At 37.5% G+C, this 21493-nt stretch overlaps 2 protein-coding genes and 1 non-coding gene across 3 annotated transcripts in view; 2 read left to right on the forward strand and 1 right to left on the reverse strand.

The window, feature by feature from the left end:
- The first annotated feature begins 279 nt into the window (after positions 1–279).
- On the forward strand, positions 280–6528 carry CRYBA1 (crystallin beta A1). The gene is made up of 6 exons (XM_063112757.1): positions 280–310; positions 1763–1827; positions 2820–2938; positions 4265–4406; positions 5830–5972; positions 6381–6528. Exons 1-6 carry the CDS (start codon positions 280–282, stop codon positions 6526–6528), a joined length of 648 nt encoding a protein of 215 aa, XP_062968827.1.
- A 2213-nt stretch (positions 6529–8741) lies between these two features.
- NUFIP2 (nuclear FMR1 interacting protein 2) overlaps positions 8742–21493 on the reverse strand; it is a 28805-nt gene continuing 16053 nt past the window's right edge. The window contains exons 3-4 of the mRNA XM_063109075.1: positions 18221–18253; positions 8742–15980 (exon numbers count right to left, since the gene is read on the reverse strand). Coding sequence (XP_062965145.1) covers positions 15928–15980; positions 18221–18253 — 86 coding nt within the window. The 3' untranslated portion in view covers positions 8742–15927. The remainder of the gene's footprint in view (positions 15981–18220; positions 18254–21493) is intronic.
- Positions 16840–16921, forward strand: TRNAL-AAG (transfer RNA leucine (anticodon AAG)). The gene has a single exon. It is a non-coding gene; the product is annotated as a tRNA-Leu (tRNA).

Here is a 21493-nt window from a genome sequence, read left to right on the forward strand (position 1 = left end):
GCAGATACCTCCTGTCCTCACCTCTCAGGTGCTCTGAGGTTAAGACCACAGCAGCTAAGGCCTGCAGCAGCCAGCTTCACCCACAGCAGTGGGGCCTCTCTGGATTTCTGTATCCCTAGTTTAAACAAAGGCCCGAGGGATGCCTGCCCAGCAGGCTGAGCCACCAAAGCTCTGGGGATCAAAAGGAACAAAAGCAAAAGGAAAGCAGAATGCTGACAGGACAAGAGGCCATCAGCCGCGGGGCTATAAAGAGGGGGTCTGCAGAGGAATTGGCACCAGATGGAGACCCAGACTGTGCAACGAGAGCTGGGTGAGTAAGGCCCTGAGGATGTCCTTGCCCTTCTCTCCTTCCGCTGCAGAGACACACCCAGGAGGGGGCCTAGTTTTCCTGCCTAAAGGTCAGAGCCTTCTAGGATGGCTGGAGAAGAATGGAGAACTGTGGTGAAAGGCAGCCCTCTTGCCATCCCAAGAAGAGTCACTTATATGACAATAACCACTACCCTAGCAACCAAGCCTAGGGGTTGGGGGCATAGGCCCTCAAGGAATGAGCAGGCTCTTGGGGCACAGGAAGAAGGTAGAGGGGGTAGGAGCTGGGAAATATTGTTTATTCTGAGGTTCAGAAGGGAAAGATATCACAGGGCTTACATGCATCAGTTCCCGGGCCCGATACCAGCCAGAGGGAAGGGCCATGAATGTCTGGCTTGAATCAAGAAACCTGCTGCACACCTGCCTGTCTTCCTTCTTCCTTCCCTTACTCCCTGCCCCCTTTCCTTTCCTCCTATCCTTCCTTCTTTTACTCATCCTACCATTTTTATTACCTACCAAACCTCTATGAATCTCAGTACCATCTGTAAAATGGGGATAATGACAGTAACTTACTTCTTAGGCTTGTTGTGAAGATTAAATGCATTAATGCATGAAAAGCATTTAGAACAGGGCCTGACATAGAGTGAGCTGCTGTTAAGTATTAACTGCTATTATTATCCTCTTTTCCTCTCCACTTTCCTTCAATACGTCTTTTCCAATGTCCTCCCACTCCCACCCCATCCCAGCACATTCTAGGCACATCAATCACCCAGGAGATGCTTGCTATTGAGATGCTCACCCAGGACAGATTCAAAAGGAACACATATCCTTACTGAGATGAGTGCTATAAATCAAGGGAGAAAGCAAGTGGCTGAGGGCTGAAGAGGGCAGGAAAGTCTCTGAGGAGGCAAGGTCAAGGCCGAGTAGGTCTAGGAGAAAGAGAAATAGGGAGAGAGTGGTAGCACAGCCATGTACTATAGCAGATCAGTTCGTGCTGTGAGAAGCCAGGTAGGACCATGAAGGGTCAGAACCCAGGCTTCCCTTTGATTGGGGGCATGTGGGAGGTATGGATGCTGGCACTGCTGGCTGTGTGGCCAGTTGAATGAAGGGTCTGGACTAGATGGTTGCCAAGGAGTTTATATTGGGGTATGTGAGACTGAGGCAGTGCTGTCACCTGGAAGCAAGCGAGAGGACAGGAGCTACATGTATCAAGAGGTCACAATGCCTGTGTGGTGCTTTACCTGCATTGATGTTTCTAATCCTTACGGTAACTGCATGTAGAAGCTTTAGGATGGAAAAACAGTCTCTGCTAGTGAGTGGCAGAGCCAGGATCCCAACTAATGTCTGTCTACAGAACTTTTCAACCTCTTTTACCTTTCCCTGAACTCCCTCCCCTCACCTCCCACTCCACTCCCACTTCAGAGACCACATCACTGATGTGTGTTCTGTCTTCCAGAAACCCTTCCAACTACCAAGATGGCTCAGACCAACCCTATGCCAGGGTCCTTGGGGCCATGGAAGGTAAGCCCACCCCCATCACATGGAAAATTGAGAAACTGAACAGGGCCAAGGTGAGATGCTACCACAGAGAATGCCCCAGAGCTGTGTTTGTCCACGACAGTGACCAATCAATTAAACATGAGTCTATAGGGGAATGGTCCACCCAAGGTCCATACACTGTCAAAAGAAGGATCTCTCAGGATTCCCCGTTTGGACAGAGGAAGGATGGCCCTGGAAGCCCATGATGGATAGGAGATGAAATCTAGTTTCTAGCTCAACTCTCCTCGACACTGCTAAAAATCATCTTAAAATACAGCAGCCCAGAGGGAAGTATGCCCATGGAGGAAATGAGAGCGCATAAATGAAGTGATTTACCACCAGATCCCAGATAAGTCATAGGACCCAGTTCTCCTAACTCCCAACCTCAGGTTGGTTTTAACCATTGGCTAAAGTGACTGTTTCTCAGGCCTTTCACTGTTTCCCCCAACACTCCCTACCCTCCTCATTGAGTCAATTCTAAGGCCAGTTCACAGCTTTGGGAGTTGTCTTCTGGCCAGGTCCAAGAGCCGAGTTCTAGTTCAAGATATAAAAGGGGTTTACCACAACTCTCCCTTTACACTTTTGGTTTCTACAGTGAGTGTGGCTGAAGATGCTAAGAAATAAGAATCCTGGACTCTGGGCCACATTTATGCAGGAAGCGTGGTGGAATGAGAGTCCATCAGTCCTTGGTTTGTCTATTGGGCTAGGTATCATCCCTGGCAGACCATTCCTATCATAAACCAATCCCCTGACACCTTACCCCCCGCCTGGGCATTTGAGCATCACCAACCAATGGTGTTAGTTCAAACCCCTTCCTACCCTGCCTACACTGGAAGAGATCTCATCAGGCATTCTGGACTATAGCTGGTGATGGAAAACACAGGGTCAGACACAAATTAAACTGTTGAACTTGGCCTCTGTTCTTCCTGATGTACCAGGTTCTAGCTCTCTTGCCCCATTCAATCCCATTTCAGATAACCATCTACGACCAGGAAAACTTCCAGGGCAAGAGGATGGAGTTTACCAGCTCCTGCCCAAATGTCTCTGAGCGCAGTTTTGATAATGTCCGGTCCCTCAAGGTGGAATGTGGCGCGTGAGTATGGATCTTAGCAGAACCACAGTCCCCTTATTTTAGGTCCCTTCAGACACAGGGCCATAAGGCTGGGGATGAGGGAAGATATTCCCCCAGATTCTGATCACTTCTCAGGGAGAGGCCTCCATTCTGAAGTAATTGCAAAAAAAGTCATTACATGCATAACCTTTTAGTAACCTAAAGCTAGAAGGAACATGAGGTTCTTAGATTTGGTGGGGGGAGGGGAAGAAATTCATATGATGGGTTGGGACAGTGACTGTAATCAGATCTGTGCTTCTGGATTCCATAGGCTGCTACCTAGGGTTCCCTCAGAACAGTCACAGGACCTGAGTTTTTCTTGCCTGCAGCAGATAGGTCAAGAGAAAACTATCAAGCTGCAGCCTCTTTCTGGCTAACTCTCCTCCTGCATATCCCAGAGCAGAGTTTGTTAGCTAATTTCTCTATGTAAAAAGGAACTCAATCCCAGGACTCCAGAGACATATTTGACCCTAGTTAGCCCTCCAGAAGTTTCTGTTGATGGTTAATCTTGGCGAGGGAGATCCTGTTGTTTTGGTCTTCTGATTCTTGGCAAGGTAATTGAGGCCTTTATCATTAGCCTGAAAACACATAAGGAAAGGATTCTCCTTCGGCCTAGATAGAACTGGCTTTGCATGCAGATAGGCTTCCACAAGTTGCCTGCCACCAAAATTGAGCTCTTCAGGTCTGTAAAATGGATAACCCTTTAAGGTGTCATCAGTAACTGAGACCTAGTTGTGAAAAATTGAGCTGAAGTGTTTCAATAAATAAGGTACAGGTAAGGGACAGCAGGAGAAAGAACCCTGAAAGCAACAAGGAAATGAGACTAGTAGTGCATCATGTGTCTATTCATCCCTTTACTTCCTTAGGAAGAAGCCAACAGGTTTGGCTAGAGCCAAAGCAACAGTCAGTCACTATATCCTGAACCTGGAGCTCCAGGTAGAGAATAAGTGACTGGGAGAGAAAGGAAATAAACAACTTTAGACTGGTTTTGCTAATACATATTGATCGTGCCAGTGAAGTAGACCCTTGCAGTGGATAATCCCAAAACAAATACTTCATTTACAAACCTGGCCCCTTATTTTAGGTCCCTTCAGACATGGGACCATAAAGGTAGAGATGGGAGAAGGAAGCTTAGTGTATCTACCAGCTCATTTCCCACCTCTTGTGATAAATGTATTACTTTGTATGTCTCTATTGGAATCGGCTTGATATTTTTACCCCCCTATTATCTAAGATGAAAGATGGCTTTGTCCTGAGGCTATATAGGCTTTGAACACCATGAGCAAACACTACTACTGTCTTTGGCAGCTGGATTGGTTATGAGCATACCAGTTTCTGTGGGCAACAGTTTATCCTGGAGAGAGGAGAATACCCTCGCTGGGATGCCTGGAGTGGGAGTAATGCTTACCACATTGAGCGTCTCATGTCCTTCCGTCCCATCTGTTCAGCTGTGAGTCTAAAATTTCCGCTTCTGCGCATGTGAGGGATGGGGCAAGAGAGGGTGTGGCTGGACTGACATTTATGTTATTTCTTGTCAGTTATGCTGAATGTGGCAGGAGGATAAAAGTAAAAAAAAGAAAAACACTGCTCCTTTATGTTTGCCATTTGATTTTTCTCTACCAGGTGATATTTTCCTTAAATTAAAAGTAAGGGTCTTCTTACAGGTGGCATGAAGTGTGTACTCAAGAGCCCGGCCAAGTGGTGAAACCCTAGTGAACTAGTGAAAGCACTTACCATGTAGTAAAAAGTCAATCCTTGGCTAGTTAAACTTTAGTCTATGTGACATTTTACTTCAGAAACAGGGAAATTGTGAAGTAACCCTTCAATAAGTGGGAATGGCTTAAGAAGTAGGCAAGTTTTTCCTCCAGTATCTCTTATCTCCACTAATTCATAATAACCTTCTTGTTCTAACACTAAGCATTATTCAATAATGCATCAGGCTGGAATGCTTCTAAAGTTCAAGCAGAAGCAGGATAACCTTCAGGGGTGTGTTAAAAATTACCTGTATATTGGGAATGAAGCTGGGCTAGAACCTTTCCAAATATTTACATCATGTAATTTCCTGTTTAATTGGTAACGATCTCACCTTAATTCCAAGTCCTACCAAAATTCAACTAGTGGAGAAGGTAACTTTAACAGCTCTAGACCCCCAAAATATTAACTTATCTGGAGTGATTTCATTTCCCATTTTTAAACTTTGCTCCCACCGCCCACCAAGGTATAATTGACACAAAGTGCACAGATCCTAAGTGTATATTCTCATGAGTTCTGAAAAAAAAAATACACCCATCTTATCAAAACCCTAACCATATATATAGAACAATTCCATCACCCCATAAAGTTCCCTTGTGTCCCTTTCCAATCAATTGCTCCCCCACCACTTCCTATCACCAAGGTTAATTTTGCTTGTTTTTGAACCTCATAGAGGTTAATCTCTTGCCTTTTTAATGCTTGTGTAGTATTCATGTCCCCTACTGAACATACAGATTACCTCTAACAACACAGACACATATATTTGGGCTTTTTATTAACTTGTGAGATCTTTATCTACATTAGTAAATATTAATCCCTTAGTTGGCTGAATACTGTATTTTTTATTACCATCATATCTTCATTAGTCTTTTGCTTTTCCAAAGTATATCAATTATTTGTACATTTTAAATGTTATGGTATTTAAATTGGATTAAACAGGATTATGGGAAACTTTTTTCTTATCTCTGTATTACCTGAATCTTTTTATCATCAATGATCATGTACTTACTCTCTTTTGTAAACCAGAAAATGTTTCAATTTGAAAAATATGGTAAAGAATGAAGATCTGACATAGCCATAACACTAGTACTAAACATCTTAAAACAATTTCTGGATTACAGAACCATAAGGAGTCTAAGATAACCATCTTTGAAAAAGAAAACTTTATTGGACGCCAGTGGGAGATCTGTGATGACTATCCTTCCTTGCAAGCCATGGGCTGGCTCAACAACGAAGTTGGTTCCATGAAGATACAATGCGGGGCGTAAGTATAAAACCAGGGTTGTAGTACATTTCAAATTAACTCCTGCAGGTGTGAACCTTGTGAATATTAATATGCTAATGGTCATGTTTTATCATATTTCACACATTGACATGATATTGATATGTCACATTCTAGTTATTAGTAATTTCTAATCTTGTAGATTTTTCTCCCCCGACATTCCTCTATGGAAGCATTTGTTGACTACTCATACCCTTTTTCATGATCAAGGTTAATTTTTAACTATTTGCAGCCATATTATCCTTACAAACAGTGCCTGACATTTAGGATGCCTAGCTCTATAAGCCTAAAAGCATCCCATACCATTATGTTGAGGAAACAGGCTGATTTTGGATTGTTGACCAAGTTCCTAACCAGTTTTAATACTGCAATGTGCTTTGAATTTCCTAGCTGGGTTTGTTACCAGTATCCTGGATATCGTGGGTATCAGTATATCTTGGAATGTGACCATCACGGAGGAGATTATAAACATTGGAGAGAATGGGGTTCTCATGCCCAGACTTCCCAGATCCAATCGATTCGCCGTATCCAACAGTAGTGGATTAAAAGCTCCAAGTAAGAGAATTCCTCAAGCATGAGACCTTGCTAAGCACTCTAGAATGAGTTTTATGTTCTGCTCACAGACATTGCTTCCAAATGTTAGCTGCTGAAACCCACAATAAATGTCATTTAAAAAAAAACAAAGCTTTGTAGACTGTATTAAATATCATGCATTACACAAATCACACTCATGTAGCTGAGATTTTTTAAAACACAGGATTCAGTAAAACCCCCAATTCCCTTTTATGTCCTAGCAAGTCACTCACTAGGCAAAGGACAATTATTCCCTATCTCAAAGAACAATGAAACATATAACCCAAGTTGTTAGTCACTACAGTAACAGACACACTTTTGGTAAATGTTTTTCTTTTCTCCCCATGCCTACTCTTTTTAATAATGTTGATGTTAGCACTGATTTTTTCACTGTGACAAATCAGTGCTAAAGAAACAAAGTTTCTCAAATGTGTACTGCCATATATCTATTTCTATATAAAGTCATGAATAAATCCACAATCTTGGCAGCTTTAAAATTCTAGTTCCTTAACTGCTTGGCTCAATTTTGCTTATTTCAGTTGGAAGAGCCTAAGGCTCAATGTCCTGCAAAGACAGAATAGCTGCTCTCACAGCTGAATTTTCTTTTTCTTTTTTTTTGGTGGCTGGCCCATACAGGTATCCAAACTCTGGACCCTGGCATTATCAGCATCACACTCTAACAAAGTGAGCTAACCAGCCAGCCCTGAATTTTCAACAAACATGCTAATTCTAAGCACCGGAATAACCTGTACAATTTTTAAAAAGACACGTGACCATAGTATGTTTAAGACTTAAATATTCTGTACAATTGACTCTGAAAAAAAAAGCTATGTTAGTCTTAATTTTTAATACTTAAAAAATTAAAGCACACAAAAGATGATAACACAAACACCTCAGAAGCTTTAAAATTTTTTATTCAACAATGTACACTTATTGTCTCTTAATTTGATCTACAAATCTCTCAAGTTTTTTTTTTCCTGATAAAATAAGTAAATCTGGGTATGGTTGTAGAGTATGTGTAATTTATAAACACTGAACATGAAGTAAGACATCAATAAAGGAAGATCATCATGTAACTGACACTTCCTCAGACTCCATGACATCAGACAGCTATAGCAAATACCTAAGCACTTAGCAAAAGGGCAAATTCCTGGTCACTGTTCTTATATCTAGAAAAGACCTATATTTTGACTGGGCAAAACAAACACTGAAACTTTTTTTTTTTTTTTTGAGAGGGGAAGGGAAAACGTCCTCTAACATAACTTTCTCCACTAATTATCCTTTCCCTATAACTCAGCTCCTAAGTGCCTATGCACACAAGACAAAGAAATTACTTGGCTCCTCCTATATGTTCTAAGACTGAACACAAGAGAACTACTGACAGATGCCAAAGAGTAGCCATAGCCATCTAAGATGATGCTTGCTACACTCCTGCATTTCTGCCTTTTAAGGCCATGCATTATGGGCCACTTTCTTGACTGGCAGACTTAATTTTTAACTGCCACTATCAATGAAGATATAGAAGGAAGGGTTTTGCTGTTTTCAAAGTGAACATACATCAAGAGCAAATTTGATGACAGAGAAGTGACTCTCTTCTTTACACAAGAAAAGCTATAAAATGGAAATATTTATTTTATATCTAGGAGCATGGGGAAAATACCATTAGTATTATCTTCTACTTAAACTTATTAGCCTCTCTTACAAAGGTCCTAACGAGATTACAGAAAAAATTTTTAATGATTTGACAAAACCTGGCCATATAACATTCACACAATCTTATTAAGTTATACATACATGTGAAGTAAAGCTATTTAGGACATGCAGACTGCAGCAACTGAACCAAATGTGCCTACTTTCGAAACCTGTTCTAATCAGCTTGGGCACATATCTTTAAAACAACCTGTGCTTTGATCTTTAAATTGAATGATTCTGTCAAACCAATCATTCAGTAAACCAAAGTTATGCTAAAGCAATAAAGGTAAATGCCTTTAAACCAGCTTTAAGACAAAATTCAGAGTTCTGTGTGGCAAAGGTCCTGCCTTCCTTTCAGTTTGAGTTACTTCCCATTTCTATCTGATCAAATAAACCAAAATTTCACTGAGGAAGAGCATCCAATGGTTTGTAAAGCTGGTAAAACTCCCGTTTCAAGAAAAGCCCTTTAATAGATACAAGTCAAGCTCTCATTTAAACTGAACTTTATTTAAAATAGGTGCCAAATTTCCTCTCTTCTAGTTCCACTGATGAGCTAGCCCAGAACTACAAATTTGAGCCATGTTTCCAAAGATGGTAAAGCTAAGGACAGCAAAGTAATAAGAAGTAGGTCACTTTTGGTAATGACACACAAATTAAACTTTCAAAACATGTGCATAGCTTTATTCATCTACTTAGATCTAACCTTTTGAAGGAGCTTCGGCAAAATTCGAGTGTGCAAAATGCATTTCTAAAACGTAATGCAAGCAAAGCTTTTCACATTTACACTGGCAGGAAATACAGAGAAACTAAAAAGTCACATTAGGGAGAGTTCAGATTTTTTTTTTTTTAATGACAAGAATTGCACAGTTTATTATTCTGAGACAATTGTTGCAGACATAAATATTTAAAATGTTCTAAGCAAGGTGCAAACAAAAAATTTTAAAGTTGGAAAGAGCTGATAACGTGGATCATAGCTCAAACAGAATTCCAAATTAAAGTGGACTCCATTATCTCCCTAGATTTTGCAAACAATACTTTATAACACTTTTTTTATAACACTAAAGGAGACAGCAAGCTCAAAGTTTTTTTCAAAGCACATAAGAAATGGTGTCATCACATTACTTGAAGGTGCTGAAGGGGAAGGAGAGTGAAGAATCCTTTTTACTATTTCCCACTACAGAACAGCCACTAACAGACTAAAAACAAAAGAATAAACAAAGTAAATCACTTCCCCAGTTTATAAAATAGTTCCAGTTTGATAAGATTTATAACTTCAAACAGAGAGCACCAGTTGGGCAATAGAATGAGCATTTCATACTGCGTAAAAATCAGTGAGGTGGTAAGAACCATCAACTATCTCAAGCATTACTACATGGCCTTTCCAATTATTTTTTTTAATATACATGCAAGGCACATTGATATAAAAATAGATCTCTGGCCAACAAATATATTAAGCAAATTAAAATTTTGGCTTTGCAAATATTGGCAACATTAAAATATAACCAGATACCTTTGGACCACAAAGTTTCTCATCTTTCTCATACTCCTCCACCTCATTTGGTGTTTTCCTCCCATTATTTTGGGTTCAATCTCCTTCAAGTTTGGGTATGTGCTTCAGAAATGACTTTTCCTCTTGTCAAGCAGCATTGCTGCTATATTTAAGTTTACCTTTGCTAAGAAAAAAAAATTACTAGAGAGGCAGAATAGTTGGAGTTTTAATTTGATTAAACTAGATATGATCGGTTCAGGGCAGCATTATTTCTCCTTCGTATACAAACAAAAAATAAGTCCCCAGCTTATATAGTAGACAATTGTTTTCTTTCTAAAAGATCAGCAACAAACCAATGATACTACTTCCTTTAAGCCATTCTTCCCGATTCCTTTTGGGGGCAGAGAGTAATAGAAACAAAGCTAAGATTTAAAAAGTTTTCAGTAGTAGAAGACATTTTAAGGCCAAAAAGTGTAATATTAACAGAATTTTTATTTTCCTAAGTTATTGTCCTTCATAGGCCAATACCAACTATGGATTAGTTACTTGTACAGATTCCTCACCGAGAATTTTAAAATTCATTCACTTTTGTTAGTGGCTGTGCTACAGGAAAGGTATCAAAGCAACCTATGGTATATGTATAGTATATAGTAATGTAAAAAGTGCATCACATTCTTGATTTTGTTTCTCATAGCAGCAGCAGGATTAATCTAAGACAGAAAACAGTTGTATTTTCATTCTAAAAATGCAACAATACCTAATGAAATGTATTCAAGAAAGATCATGAAAGGATCCTCCTCTATAAAGGATAAATGAAAACAGATTAACAAACAGGCAAACTGAAGGCATTCATTCATATTTACATACTTTTCTTAACACCAAATCTTTACATCTAGCAAAAGAAGTATGTATTTTAAGAATAAAGCAGACGTTACTATAAAGCAGTACCCATTTTTGGAGCCTTTGTTTAGCACCTGAGAAACAAAGGGTATATGGAAAGCTATATGATTTACCTCAAGTTGGTTTGTTGGTCTGCAGAGTACAACTGTTATATACAGTGAAAGTGAAATTGAACTGGAAATTAAATGTTTGTAGTTATTCTTAAAAGGCCATAGAAAAGGGATACTGCAGTATCATAAAATGGCTTTAAAACTCCGGACATAACAAAATTTTATGAATAGGGAAGTTTCAAAACAAAATTTTATGAATAGGGAAGTTTCAATCAGCAATTCCATTACATGGAAGATGGCTGTTCCATAGTTTCTAACCCATAAATGGTATTTGACATTCCCAGTACTGCAAAAGCAATATATAATAATTCACTGGGTGTTTTTATTACACAGGCAACTTAAAACTCTATTCATACTATTGCTGGCATCCCTTACTTTAACTACTTTAAGATCTTTCTTGAGCAGCAAAACAGTGTGAGATTTAATTTAAAACTCAAAGCAGTGCTTTTGGAATGGAGCCAATGATTCACCAATCTTTAAACCAACCCAGTGTAATCTTGGTTCTCACATATCAGAAGAAACATTTCAAGATACCCAAAGTAGAAGCCCATCTCTCATCATAAGAGAATCCTGGTGCCCTGTTAACTAATTACTTTAATAAAAATAACATCAATATTAAGAACTAATGTTAACCCACGTGCCTCTGGCAACTTAGAGTAGCTGTTTATGCTTCTAGTCTTGTCCTCTGAACCCCCTCCCCCTGCTTTTAAACAAATATCAGTACTTGGTCGGGGGGTAGATGAGCAAATCCTACTCTTTCCTTTAAAATCCAATAGTTAAATTAAGGGTGGGACTATTAAGACACTGTCCTATCAGAATCTATCTTGTCTGGTACAGGATCAACAGACCTGTTCATAAAAACTATTGTCCTTTATACATACAAAGGTACTTCCAAAAGTTCATGGGAAGAGTTTTATTATCTTTTAATTCTATTTTTCCATGAACTTTTTGAAGTATCCTCATATATTTATCTATAGTTAGCATATGTATACAAGAAGGATCATGTGTTATTTGAGGGAATGGCACAGTGGCATAACTATCCCCAAAATCCTTGGAAATCAGACCTTTAACCTATTTCTTTGGAGAAAGCCTTGCAAGAATAACTCCCTCCTTATTAAGGGAACTTAAAATTGAATAAAGTCCTCTTCTAATTTCCTTGCCTGAGATCGTTCGGTACGTGATATACAATTTCACACTAAATGGCTTTTTTGTGTGTTTACAGCAATTACAAAAGATAAACCACTAGATGCCTCTGATGTGCGTTACCAACAAGCCGAAAAACCAAGTATGAAATACTGCTGCTATATAATGTTTTGTGATGAAACATTTTGCATTGTGGACAACTCCCATAGTTGAAGTTTGTCATATTTTCCCTAAAAACTGCTATTTGAAAATCAATGCAGCTTTTTTTTTTTTCCTTTATGAAGTTTTTGCAGATTTTGAGTGATGATTAGGTAAGCTGATAATTAAGGAGGACAGCAAAATTCTAAAATGGAGAGAAACTCTCCAGCTATTTATTTCAAGAAAGAAAAAACTGTTATTAACAAATTCTAAGTTATTGGCTATCCCCTCCTAGAAAGCAGAGGAGGAAGGGATCCTATAGATGTTGTAAATACACTTTATGTGAAGGTTCATTACTAAGGAGGTTAGAGGAAAGGCTATGCAATTAACTTCGGGTTTGGCAAAGTGGGGGTGGATAAAGAGAAAGATAAATACACCCTGTCTTTTTGCGGGGAAGGGGGATTATTCAAGACAACTACACAAGAGCGGTATGTGACACAGAAGCCTACAATCAAGACAGATTTAAAAAGAAATCTTCACCCATAATTAGTATCTTCATAGCTATTAAAAAAATAGGTCATGATTTCATTCTTAGTGCCATTTTTCAAATACTACCCTTTTCAGGATTTAAACCACCTGACTTTATTCTGTGTAATGAAAACAAATGGCACAAAATAAATACAAGTTCATTCTCTGAATACTAATATAATGTCTTATACACATTCATTTACTAATTTGTAATATCTCCATCCTTCCCTCACATACAAGCACTCAACACACACACACACCTTTTTCAGTCTTTATAATGGAGGGATGTTAAAAATCCCTTCTAGACTGTATTTGGTTTATGCTACAGTACTAATACTCTGAGTTGAAGGAAAACTTTTTATCAAACATTAACACATTGTTATTTAAATGTGCTAAATTAATCACAGCTGAAATTTGTTTAGAAGCTTACACAAAAATAATCAGAAAACAGATCAACTCTTAAAATTTTTTTTTTTTTAATAAGTGCTCTGTAAAGAATTGTGTGAGGACCTAAGGAGAAAGATTGCAACAAGTAGAAAGTTAAGTGTTTCCAAACAGCACAAAGGTTTGTCCCAAAGTCCTGCTTGTATCTAGGCGATTAAGTCCATTAACCCAACGCCCCCAAAATACTGACAGTTAATATGATGGGGCACTAGGGTTCCCACAAAGTTAAGAGACATTCCTAACTATATACCTCTAACCATAATCAAGGAAATTTCAGTGGAGAAATCAAACTGAAATGTTGCATTGTTTCATTTAGAAGTGAGATTCTCAAAACCTTTGGACAAACAGAAGGGTTACATTCTCTTTTTGGCTTCTCTGAACATGGAGGCCTGAGGGATATGGAAGGGAATTAGGAAAGAAAAGCTTTCTAAAGGTTTAATTAAGTGTTGCTTCTAAGTTAAAAAGCCTAATTCAAATGGGGACTGGGTGGTGTTTTTTTTTTTTTTTTTTTTTTTTAAATATATATTCATTCAACCTCTCTACGTCACAAACCCAGAAAGTTTCTTGTGAGTTGTGAGACAGAAGAACTTTAAAATTCCAGGCAAGCAAAATGGACATTTAAAAAAAGGGGGGAGGGGGGATCTGGCCCTAAGGCGACAAGTGGTTACACAAGGCAATTGAACACACAGCAGAACTTTAAAACCTGTAAAACAAACTGGAGCCTTTTTTTTTTCTTTTCTTTAATCAACCTTTTATCTTTTTTTTAAACTTTTTGAAAAATTTTATTTAAAAAAAAAACACAAAGACACAGACTTCTTTTCACTTCAGTATGTGGTATGTTGCATTTTCCAGTTTGTTCAATGCTTTAAAGCTCAAGGATGCCTCTGCTTTCAATTGTACATGGGCCTGAAGCATCCTAGCTTTTGGCAAGCAGGCAGGAGACTCAACAAAAATTAAAATAGGAACAAGGCAGACTAAATGCAGGGCACATCTGTAAACATATTATACATTTGAAAATTACAATATCAGTAAAAGTGATACAGTTTACAGGTGAAATGAAACTATCTGGAACTGGCCTACCACAAGTTTCTGAACCTGGACTGATACAATAAGTTATTATATATATATTATGTATAAAAAGTTTTGTTTACATCAAGTGGAATTGGCAATCCATGCTCATACTTTTAAAATCTAAGCAGGGCAGAAATCCAGACTAAAAAGATATTTTCTCTACACTATGTTGAGTCCAACAGCTTCTTTCATGAACTACTTGTTAAAAGTCTTAAACCAACAAAACAAGAAAACCCATCCATACTACAGTCGTTCGAAACTGAACACTTCTTAAGCAAAGGGGTAGAGCAAAAGTAGTTACTATCTCCCCAAATAGCCCAGGGGATACAGTCTACTTTTATTAGAAGACAACTCTTTATAAAAATGCCCTGCTATTTTAACCTGTATTTGATATACATGGATATACTAATTTCTCTGTGTGGTGTGACACTACATCAGGTCAGAGAACTTGTTATTAAGCCACTAACATCACCCAATCTTACACTGGACCCTTAGTTTCTGCACACGCACAAAAATTTCTTTTAGCATGCTATACACAAGCTGCAGTGCAACAGGATAGCAATGTGATGGTAAGACAGGGTAATGCTCTTCTCTGCCCAAAAGAAAATGTCCAGAATGTCACATTATTTTTCTTAAAAACCCTTTTTGCTCTAGTAACAAAATATATTTATATTAAGATATAATTAGAAGCTAATAAGCTCAGAAGTATAGTTTGCATGAAAACACACCTTCTATAGGCAGGTTTTATTAACTCCTCACTAGCTAAAAACTTGAAAAGTTTTAGTTCTTATGGGCTTTTCTCTTCCCCTTTTAGATTTTGCTGAGAAATTAAAAGAATGTACAGAAAGGTACAGAAGTTTCTCTTAGATGTTTGATGAAAAACAATAACAGCACACTTAGTGTTAGTGACAGAGAGCAAGTCTGGAGCACCTACAGTTGAAAAGCAGAATATACTTTTGCTCCCAGTTATACAATTACATTAAAATATGGGCACAGGAATATTTTTCCATATTAAATATCTAAGCCAATTGCCTGTTCTGCAAGTTTTCTTTAAATGACACTCATGGATTCTTCAGTTGTTAGAGTCCAATACGTAACTGAAGCCAAGTTAACTATGTACCACCAACTATTCCAGAATTGTAGAACTTCAATGCCCTCCCCTATCCCCACCCCATAAAAAATAAAACGAAAGAAAGAAAATATTGTCCCAACTCCCCACAGAGGCTGCTTAACTCCTGGCAAGACATGCAAATCATATTCGTTAAAAAAAAAAATACAGCCCTGCAAACTTCAAGGCATTTATCCAGCATTCTTGCAGGGCTTAAAGTAAAACCAAAAGATCAAGGGAGTGGGGGAAAATGTTGAATCATTTTGGGTTCCCCGTGATTAGTGTATCACTTTAGTCACAGAACAAGATACAGAGATCTTTTAAGTGGATTGGCCTTTCCAGTGGGTCGTTTGTTGCCCAAGTTGATGACAGCAGGAACTTTAGAACCACGCTTGTTAAGTCTGTATTCATTAATCACTTGCATTCACACTTAAAAAACAAAAACTAACAAAAGAAGAAGAAGAAAAAAAAAAACTATTCAGTACCGGAGATTAAATAACCATGTGTGTAGTCTCTTGAAATAAATTTGATTCCTTAAGAAGTCTAATTACTTTCAGTTGCCTTTTTTTAAATAACTATATATATATATGTATGTATATATATATATTTGTATATATTATCCTGTGATTCTACTTATGGTTCCTCTGCTGCGTTGAAGATCTAGGAGCATAAAAGCCTTGTGTCCCCCATGAACGGTGGCTCTAATGCTGCAGAAAGGTTACGAATAGGCAGTCTGGTCCTTCATTGATCTGGACTATCCATGGCTTCATTGTAAGTGATTATCCTTTTGGGATCTGGAATGAACGTTAAAAAAATAAAAATAAGGTCTGGAATCCCAAAATGCCCATGTTCCAAAAACAAATCCCAAATAACCATCATTTAAGTTGTCCCCTATTTTATGAAGGCAAAATTTAAAGTCCATTTCCTCCATTCATGTATTACCTAGTTTCTCAACCCAAAAGTAGATGCTTGGCATTCCAATGGATTCCCAGTAACAAACACATGGTCCTCTAGCTAGTGGGTACTTCAACTACAGATTAGGGATGGTTGAGTTCAGTTAAAAAGGGTTTTCTTTATGTGTTTCTTCTGACTACAAAAGTAGTGTTATTTTATAAAAGCAAAGAAAAAAACTGTCACCAATAATTCAACATCAAAAGAAACACTTGGATTTATTGTTCTCAGCAAATGAAATCAAAATTTATCTTAACCAGTGTAGAATATCTAGCAAGGAACTGTTCAGGTAAAACCTAGCATCAAAAACTCCATGTTTAAATTAGTTTCGCAGAACTACCAATTCAATCCTAATCATGACTTAATTCCTAATTAATTGACATAATTCCTTCTTCCTAATTTCCCACAGTACCACCAACCCTTTATTTGCAGCAGCAAAAGCCTACAGATCTCCCAGATTCAAAATATTAAAATATCAGAATGTGCCTGGGGCAAAAGACTCCTGGGTTATTCTAACGTGTTATTCTAAATTCCTATTATTTAGCCATATGCTTCCCCTCTTCTGGAAAGCTAATGTTTACTGCATACTATTTCTACCTGTCAAAGTATATATGTTTTAATAAAAAATAAGCACACTGGTAAAATTTGTCACCTAATGGAAAATTATAAGGGCCTGAAAATAATATTAAAATATTCAAGTCTGGTAGCGTGGCCGAGCGGTCTAAGGCGCTGGATTAAGGCCCCAGTCTCTTCGGGGGCGTGGGTTCAAGTCCCACCGCTGCCAATAAAATAACTTCTTTCTGGGCCGGCCCGTGGCTCACTCGGGAGAGTGCGGTGCTGATAACACCAAGTCAAGGGTTAAGATCCCCTTACTGGTCATCTTTTAGAAAAAAAAAAAATATTCAAGCACACTTCAACCTATGAATCAGTCTAGTTTAGTATAGAGATAATATTATAATATCCTTTCTGGGACTCCAAACTCCACCCACTGGCAACCTGCCATGAAGATAATGCTCACTCCTAATAGTTAATGGCCATTTTACAGTAAAACTGGGTCGGTCTATTTTTGCAGGGTTTATTTTCTAGTCTACCTTCTTTTCATTTGTGTTTAAGAAGGTACACAGAAAGCAACTCAAAATAATTTAAGAGCTTGCTAGTTATCTTCAAGCCACAGCTGTGTTACACACAAAAAAAGACCTGACGTCGGGAACCTACATTCCAGTTCTGCTACACTCTTGTTTATACAGTAACTTTGCTGGGCCTCGGTCTCCTAATATGTAAAATAAGACAGAAAAGAATTTCTAATGTCCTTCAAGTCCTAGAATTCTAGAATTTTCACATTCATCTGAAATTCACTTATGTTAACTGGCAAAGTAGATGCGGAGTAAGATACAATTCAGTTACAGGGTTCTGAACACCAAAAATCTATTAGTCAGTAACTAGTTCTAAACCAAAATTCTCACTTTATTTCATGTATTCCACAACTATCATATTTTAATATATTTGGAAAGAGGCACACAATAATTAGGATAAACAATTTTAATTTTTTGAAAATTCCAAATAATCCAGATTTGGATTATCCAAGCCCTCTGCCATCCTGCTATTCACATCTTGGTTATGGGAGGGTGATAAAAGCTAATTTGCTATTCTTTGGATTTCTAATCATCTTTTCAGAGAATATGCTGCCCAGATAAGGTTTCTATAACAGCTAACACTTTTCTGAACTAAGAATTTCAGTTCTTTACCTATTCCTTGTCTACCACAGAAATACAGATAAAGACTAGACAAAATGAAAACATTTATATGGATTTATGGTCTGTCTTACTTTCATAAGAGGGGACCTATTCATGCTCCTCATTCAACAGGTAGAGTACTTTCATATATTCTTTTCACTTACATTGTTACTCCATCCTTAGCAGTCCTGGAATGGCAGCTAGTGCTTTTTGAGTGCAGTTATTAAATAACTCAAAATATAAAGTCCATTTATTTGGTAGGCCACTGTTCATCTGTTATTCCCACCCAAAAATAATGTACAGGGAATACTGATTAGCATTAACATTTTAAGTAATCTAACCATTCTTACCTTGCTTCTGCAAATTCCAAATAGATTCCATTTCTGCAAAGAAGGGGAAAAAAAAAAAAGATTATTTTATACACTAAATTTAGGTGAGCAAAGTTTGAAACTATGCTTTTCACTTAAGACCTAAGAAACCTAGACTGATTACTGCTGGGCTGGAGGGTGGGTTCAAAACAGCACAATTCTATGGTGCTCAGACAAAGCAGTCATATTTCCCTCTAATTCTTCAGTGTCATCCAGATTGCCTTAAACATTGATTACAGAAAGTCAATTATTATTATCTGAAATAACACCACAACAATTTTGTCTTCACAAATAGCAAAGATATGCAGAAGCATGCCATAGATAAAATGATAGTTCTCATAACCATTCATAGTTATTAAAAACACGAAGTACTACTTGGGAACCTATCACTTCTAAATAGTTGCCCAAATCTTTTGAATAAAGAATTAAAACTTAATTAAACTTGATGCTAAATTAGTTTAAGTATCCAGGCAAATGGTTCAGACCTCTAAACCACACCTATTCGTATTTTAACCCAGAAGGTCAAAATGCAAATCCATAACCATTTATTAATGACACACAATCCTCATCTGCTCCAATTTCATTCAAAACATATATAATAAGCTTACTTTGGCATCATACAATAAGGGAAATACATACATGAGAGCAAACTATAATGACACACAGAGGCAGTAAGAATTCTACCTGATATACAAGAAAGCTTCAGAGAAGATATTTGACATTTTGATAAGACTACAAGAACCAAAGAACTGGACCTTGAAAGGAAATACTCTACCAGAAGATTAATTTAAACAAACTACTTAGTAATAGAAATGAACTGTAGCAAATACAGAGAATAAGTACTCTCCCATAGCCATACAACTATCATTTTTAAAGAACAAAAATTATTTTATTCTGTATAACTGGATTCTCTGCAACTGTAATTGTATTCTATTTCATTTATCAGCAACCAATTATAATTAAAGAAAAATAAAAATGGAACTCGTTAAGATGGGATGTATCTGGATATGGGTTACAGCTAAGACTCAACATAATGCCTCCCCAGGACTAAAAGAAAGGCATAGATATAAAATTACGACATTCTTGTTGTATGCGTATGGATAGGGGAATAGGGGCAGGGAATAGTGGAATCACACTCTTCCTCCCTCACCTCTCACCGCCTCCTAATAAAAGCCCCATCTAAAAAACTGCTAAGATTTTTTAAAAAGTTGTCAGAATTGGATGTTTTGATGACTACATAAATTATTCAAAATGATCAAAGTAATTATCTAGATAAAATCCCATTCAAGGTATTGCAGAAATTCCCTGATTAAATCAAATCTGAACAATTGCTACTTGACTAAGCTTAGTTGTATGCTATGTATGGTCTTCAAATCTCTGGGAAGATGCCTATCCAAAAATAGGCAGGAAAATCCCCTTCTGGGAGGTCTAACTAGATTGAACTACGATCAATCTAATCTGGGGGGGAAAAAAAGACATCAGGAAGGGAACTCTATCACTCCAATACTATTTCTAATTCCACTAGTTTCAACGAGGAATAGCTGAATATAGCCTTTATGATTAGAGCTGTTATCCTACAAATTTCTGGATCTCAGAATGGCTTATTTTAAGAAGTATAAAGATAAGCCTTGTCTTGGTTGACCTGACTGCAAAAAAAAAATTAACCCGACCCAACCAGTATTTTTTCTTCTAGTGAGAGCACAGAAATTTCAGTTTGCAGCAAATAAATGAGTTCTGTATACACCAAATTACTCGATACTCATTATTTTAGGTTTACTTACTGCGAAGATAAATCTCTATTTAGTTGTATGTTGAGAAAAAAAAGTTGCACTTTTCATTTTAGCTTGTCAATGCTATGAAACATTTCCTTTTCTCTTTCCCACTGCAAGCCTCAGCCTATCCCTGCCCCCCCCCCCGCTTCCTTTTTTAGAGGGAGGATACACCAAAGAGTCATAGTAACCACCACACTACTTTAAAAACAAAGCAAACATACACAATTTTAGAATAAAGAAAATAAAAATAACTATTTGTAAACACCCAATTTCTTTAATAGGCTGAAAACATTTCCTTACCTTAAACTAGAACACTCAGCTTGAGGCTTTACTAAAATACTATAGATTTTTTAATGATTTCTGGTAAGAAAATTATATTGCCCTTAAATATGAGCTCTGGAGTAATGAATTTGATCATGATTTCTGAAGGGGAAAAAGGGATGTATTACACAGTTAAAAAATTAGCCATGGGGGCCGAGCCCGTGGCGCACTTGGTAGAGTGCGGCGCTGGGAGCGCGGCGACGCTCCCGCCGCGGGTTCGGATCCTATATAGGACTGACCGGTGCACTCACTGGCTGAGTGCCGGTCACGAAAAAACGACAAAAAAAAAAAAAAAAAAAAATTAGCCATGGGCCAGCCTAGCTTCTCACCAAGAAATAAATCAGCATTATCTGAAATGCTGACCTGATAAATGAATGCAATTTCCTTTCCAGTTATTATTAATTACTTCTATGACCACTAGCAACTTCGTTTCTTTGATCAAAATTCAGAAGTTTTAGGTGCTGGCCAGTTAACTTACTTGTTTAGAGTGTGGTGCTGATAAAACCAAGGTCCGGCGGTTTGGATCACACAAGAGAGAACTGACATTACATTTTGCCCTCTTTAAGGTTACAAAAGTCTCAACTCAGATTTTGAATAGGAAATGTGTTACTCTGTTTAGCTTAGTGTTTTAACTATTCCAAGAGAAGCTAAACAGGTGGGCTACAGAAGACACTTCAACTGTACAAAATCATAATACTGTATAGTAATTATCTTTTAATACTACCCTCTTCTACACACACACACAGCCAAATCTTTAACTTGCCAGTTATTTTTTGAAAAGAGGGATCACAGCATCCACTTGAGAAATTGCCCAAAGGGCCAAATCTAGTAAAATAAGTAAAGGTTTTTATTCTTAAGATGTACCAAAATAGTACCAGGCAGCCACCAAACAAATTTTTAAAATAAAGATATACCAGATTTTTGTTTTGTTATAATTCTATAATTTAAACCAACACCAGATTTAAAATTTTAATATATCAAAAACTCTTTCAAATATGGAGTTATGCTACTCATCAAATGAAAATTTAACATTCAATTTTCTAGAGCAAACTACTTTCTCCATAGCCCCCTATCACAATGCTTCCAACAGTTAATGCCCAATTACCTGAAAATTCTTAGTTCCAAGTGGATTAGAAAGTACTACTTAGGACCTTGGGTTGGT

Source organism: Cynocephalus volans, chromosome 10 (genome assembly GCF_027409185.1).
Source record: "Cynocephalus volans isolate mCynVol1 chromosome 10, mCynVol1.pri, whole genome shotgun sequence".
Lineage (NCBI taxonomy): Eukaryota > Metazoa > Chordata > Mammalia > Dermoptera > Cynocephalidae > Cynocephalus > Cynocephalus volans.

What these genes read in the sequence shown, in the direction of transcription:
- CRYBA1 (XM_063112757.1), top strand. Translation starts at nt 280, where the DNA reads ATGGAGACCCAGACTGTGCAACGAGAGCTGG. An exon ending in GACTGTGCAACGAGAGCTGG is followed by an intron (nt 311 to 1,762) that starts GTGAGTAAGGCC and finishes TCTGTCTTCCAG; the next exon opens with AAACCCTTCCAACTACCAAG. An exon ending in CTCAAGGTGGAATGTGGCGC is followed by an intron (nt 2,939 to 4,264) that starts GTGAGTATGGAT and finishes TGTCTTTGGCAG; the next exon opens with CTGGATTGGTTATGAGCATA.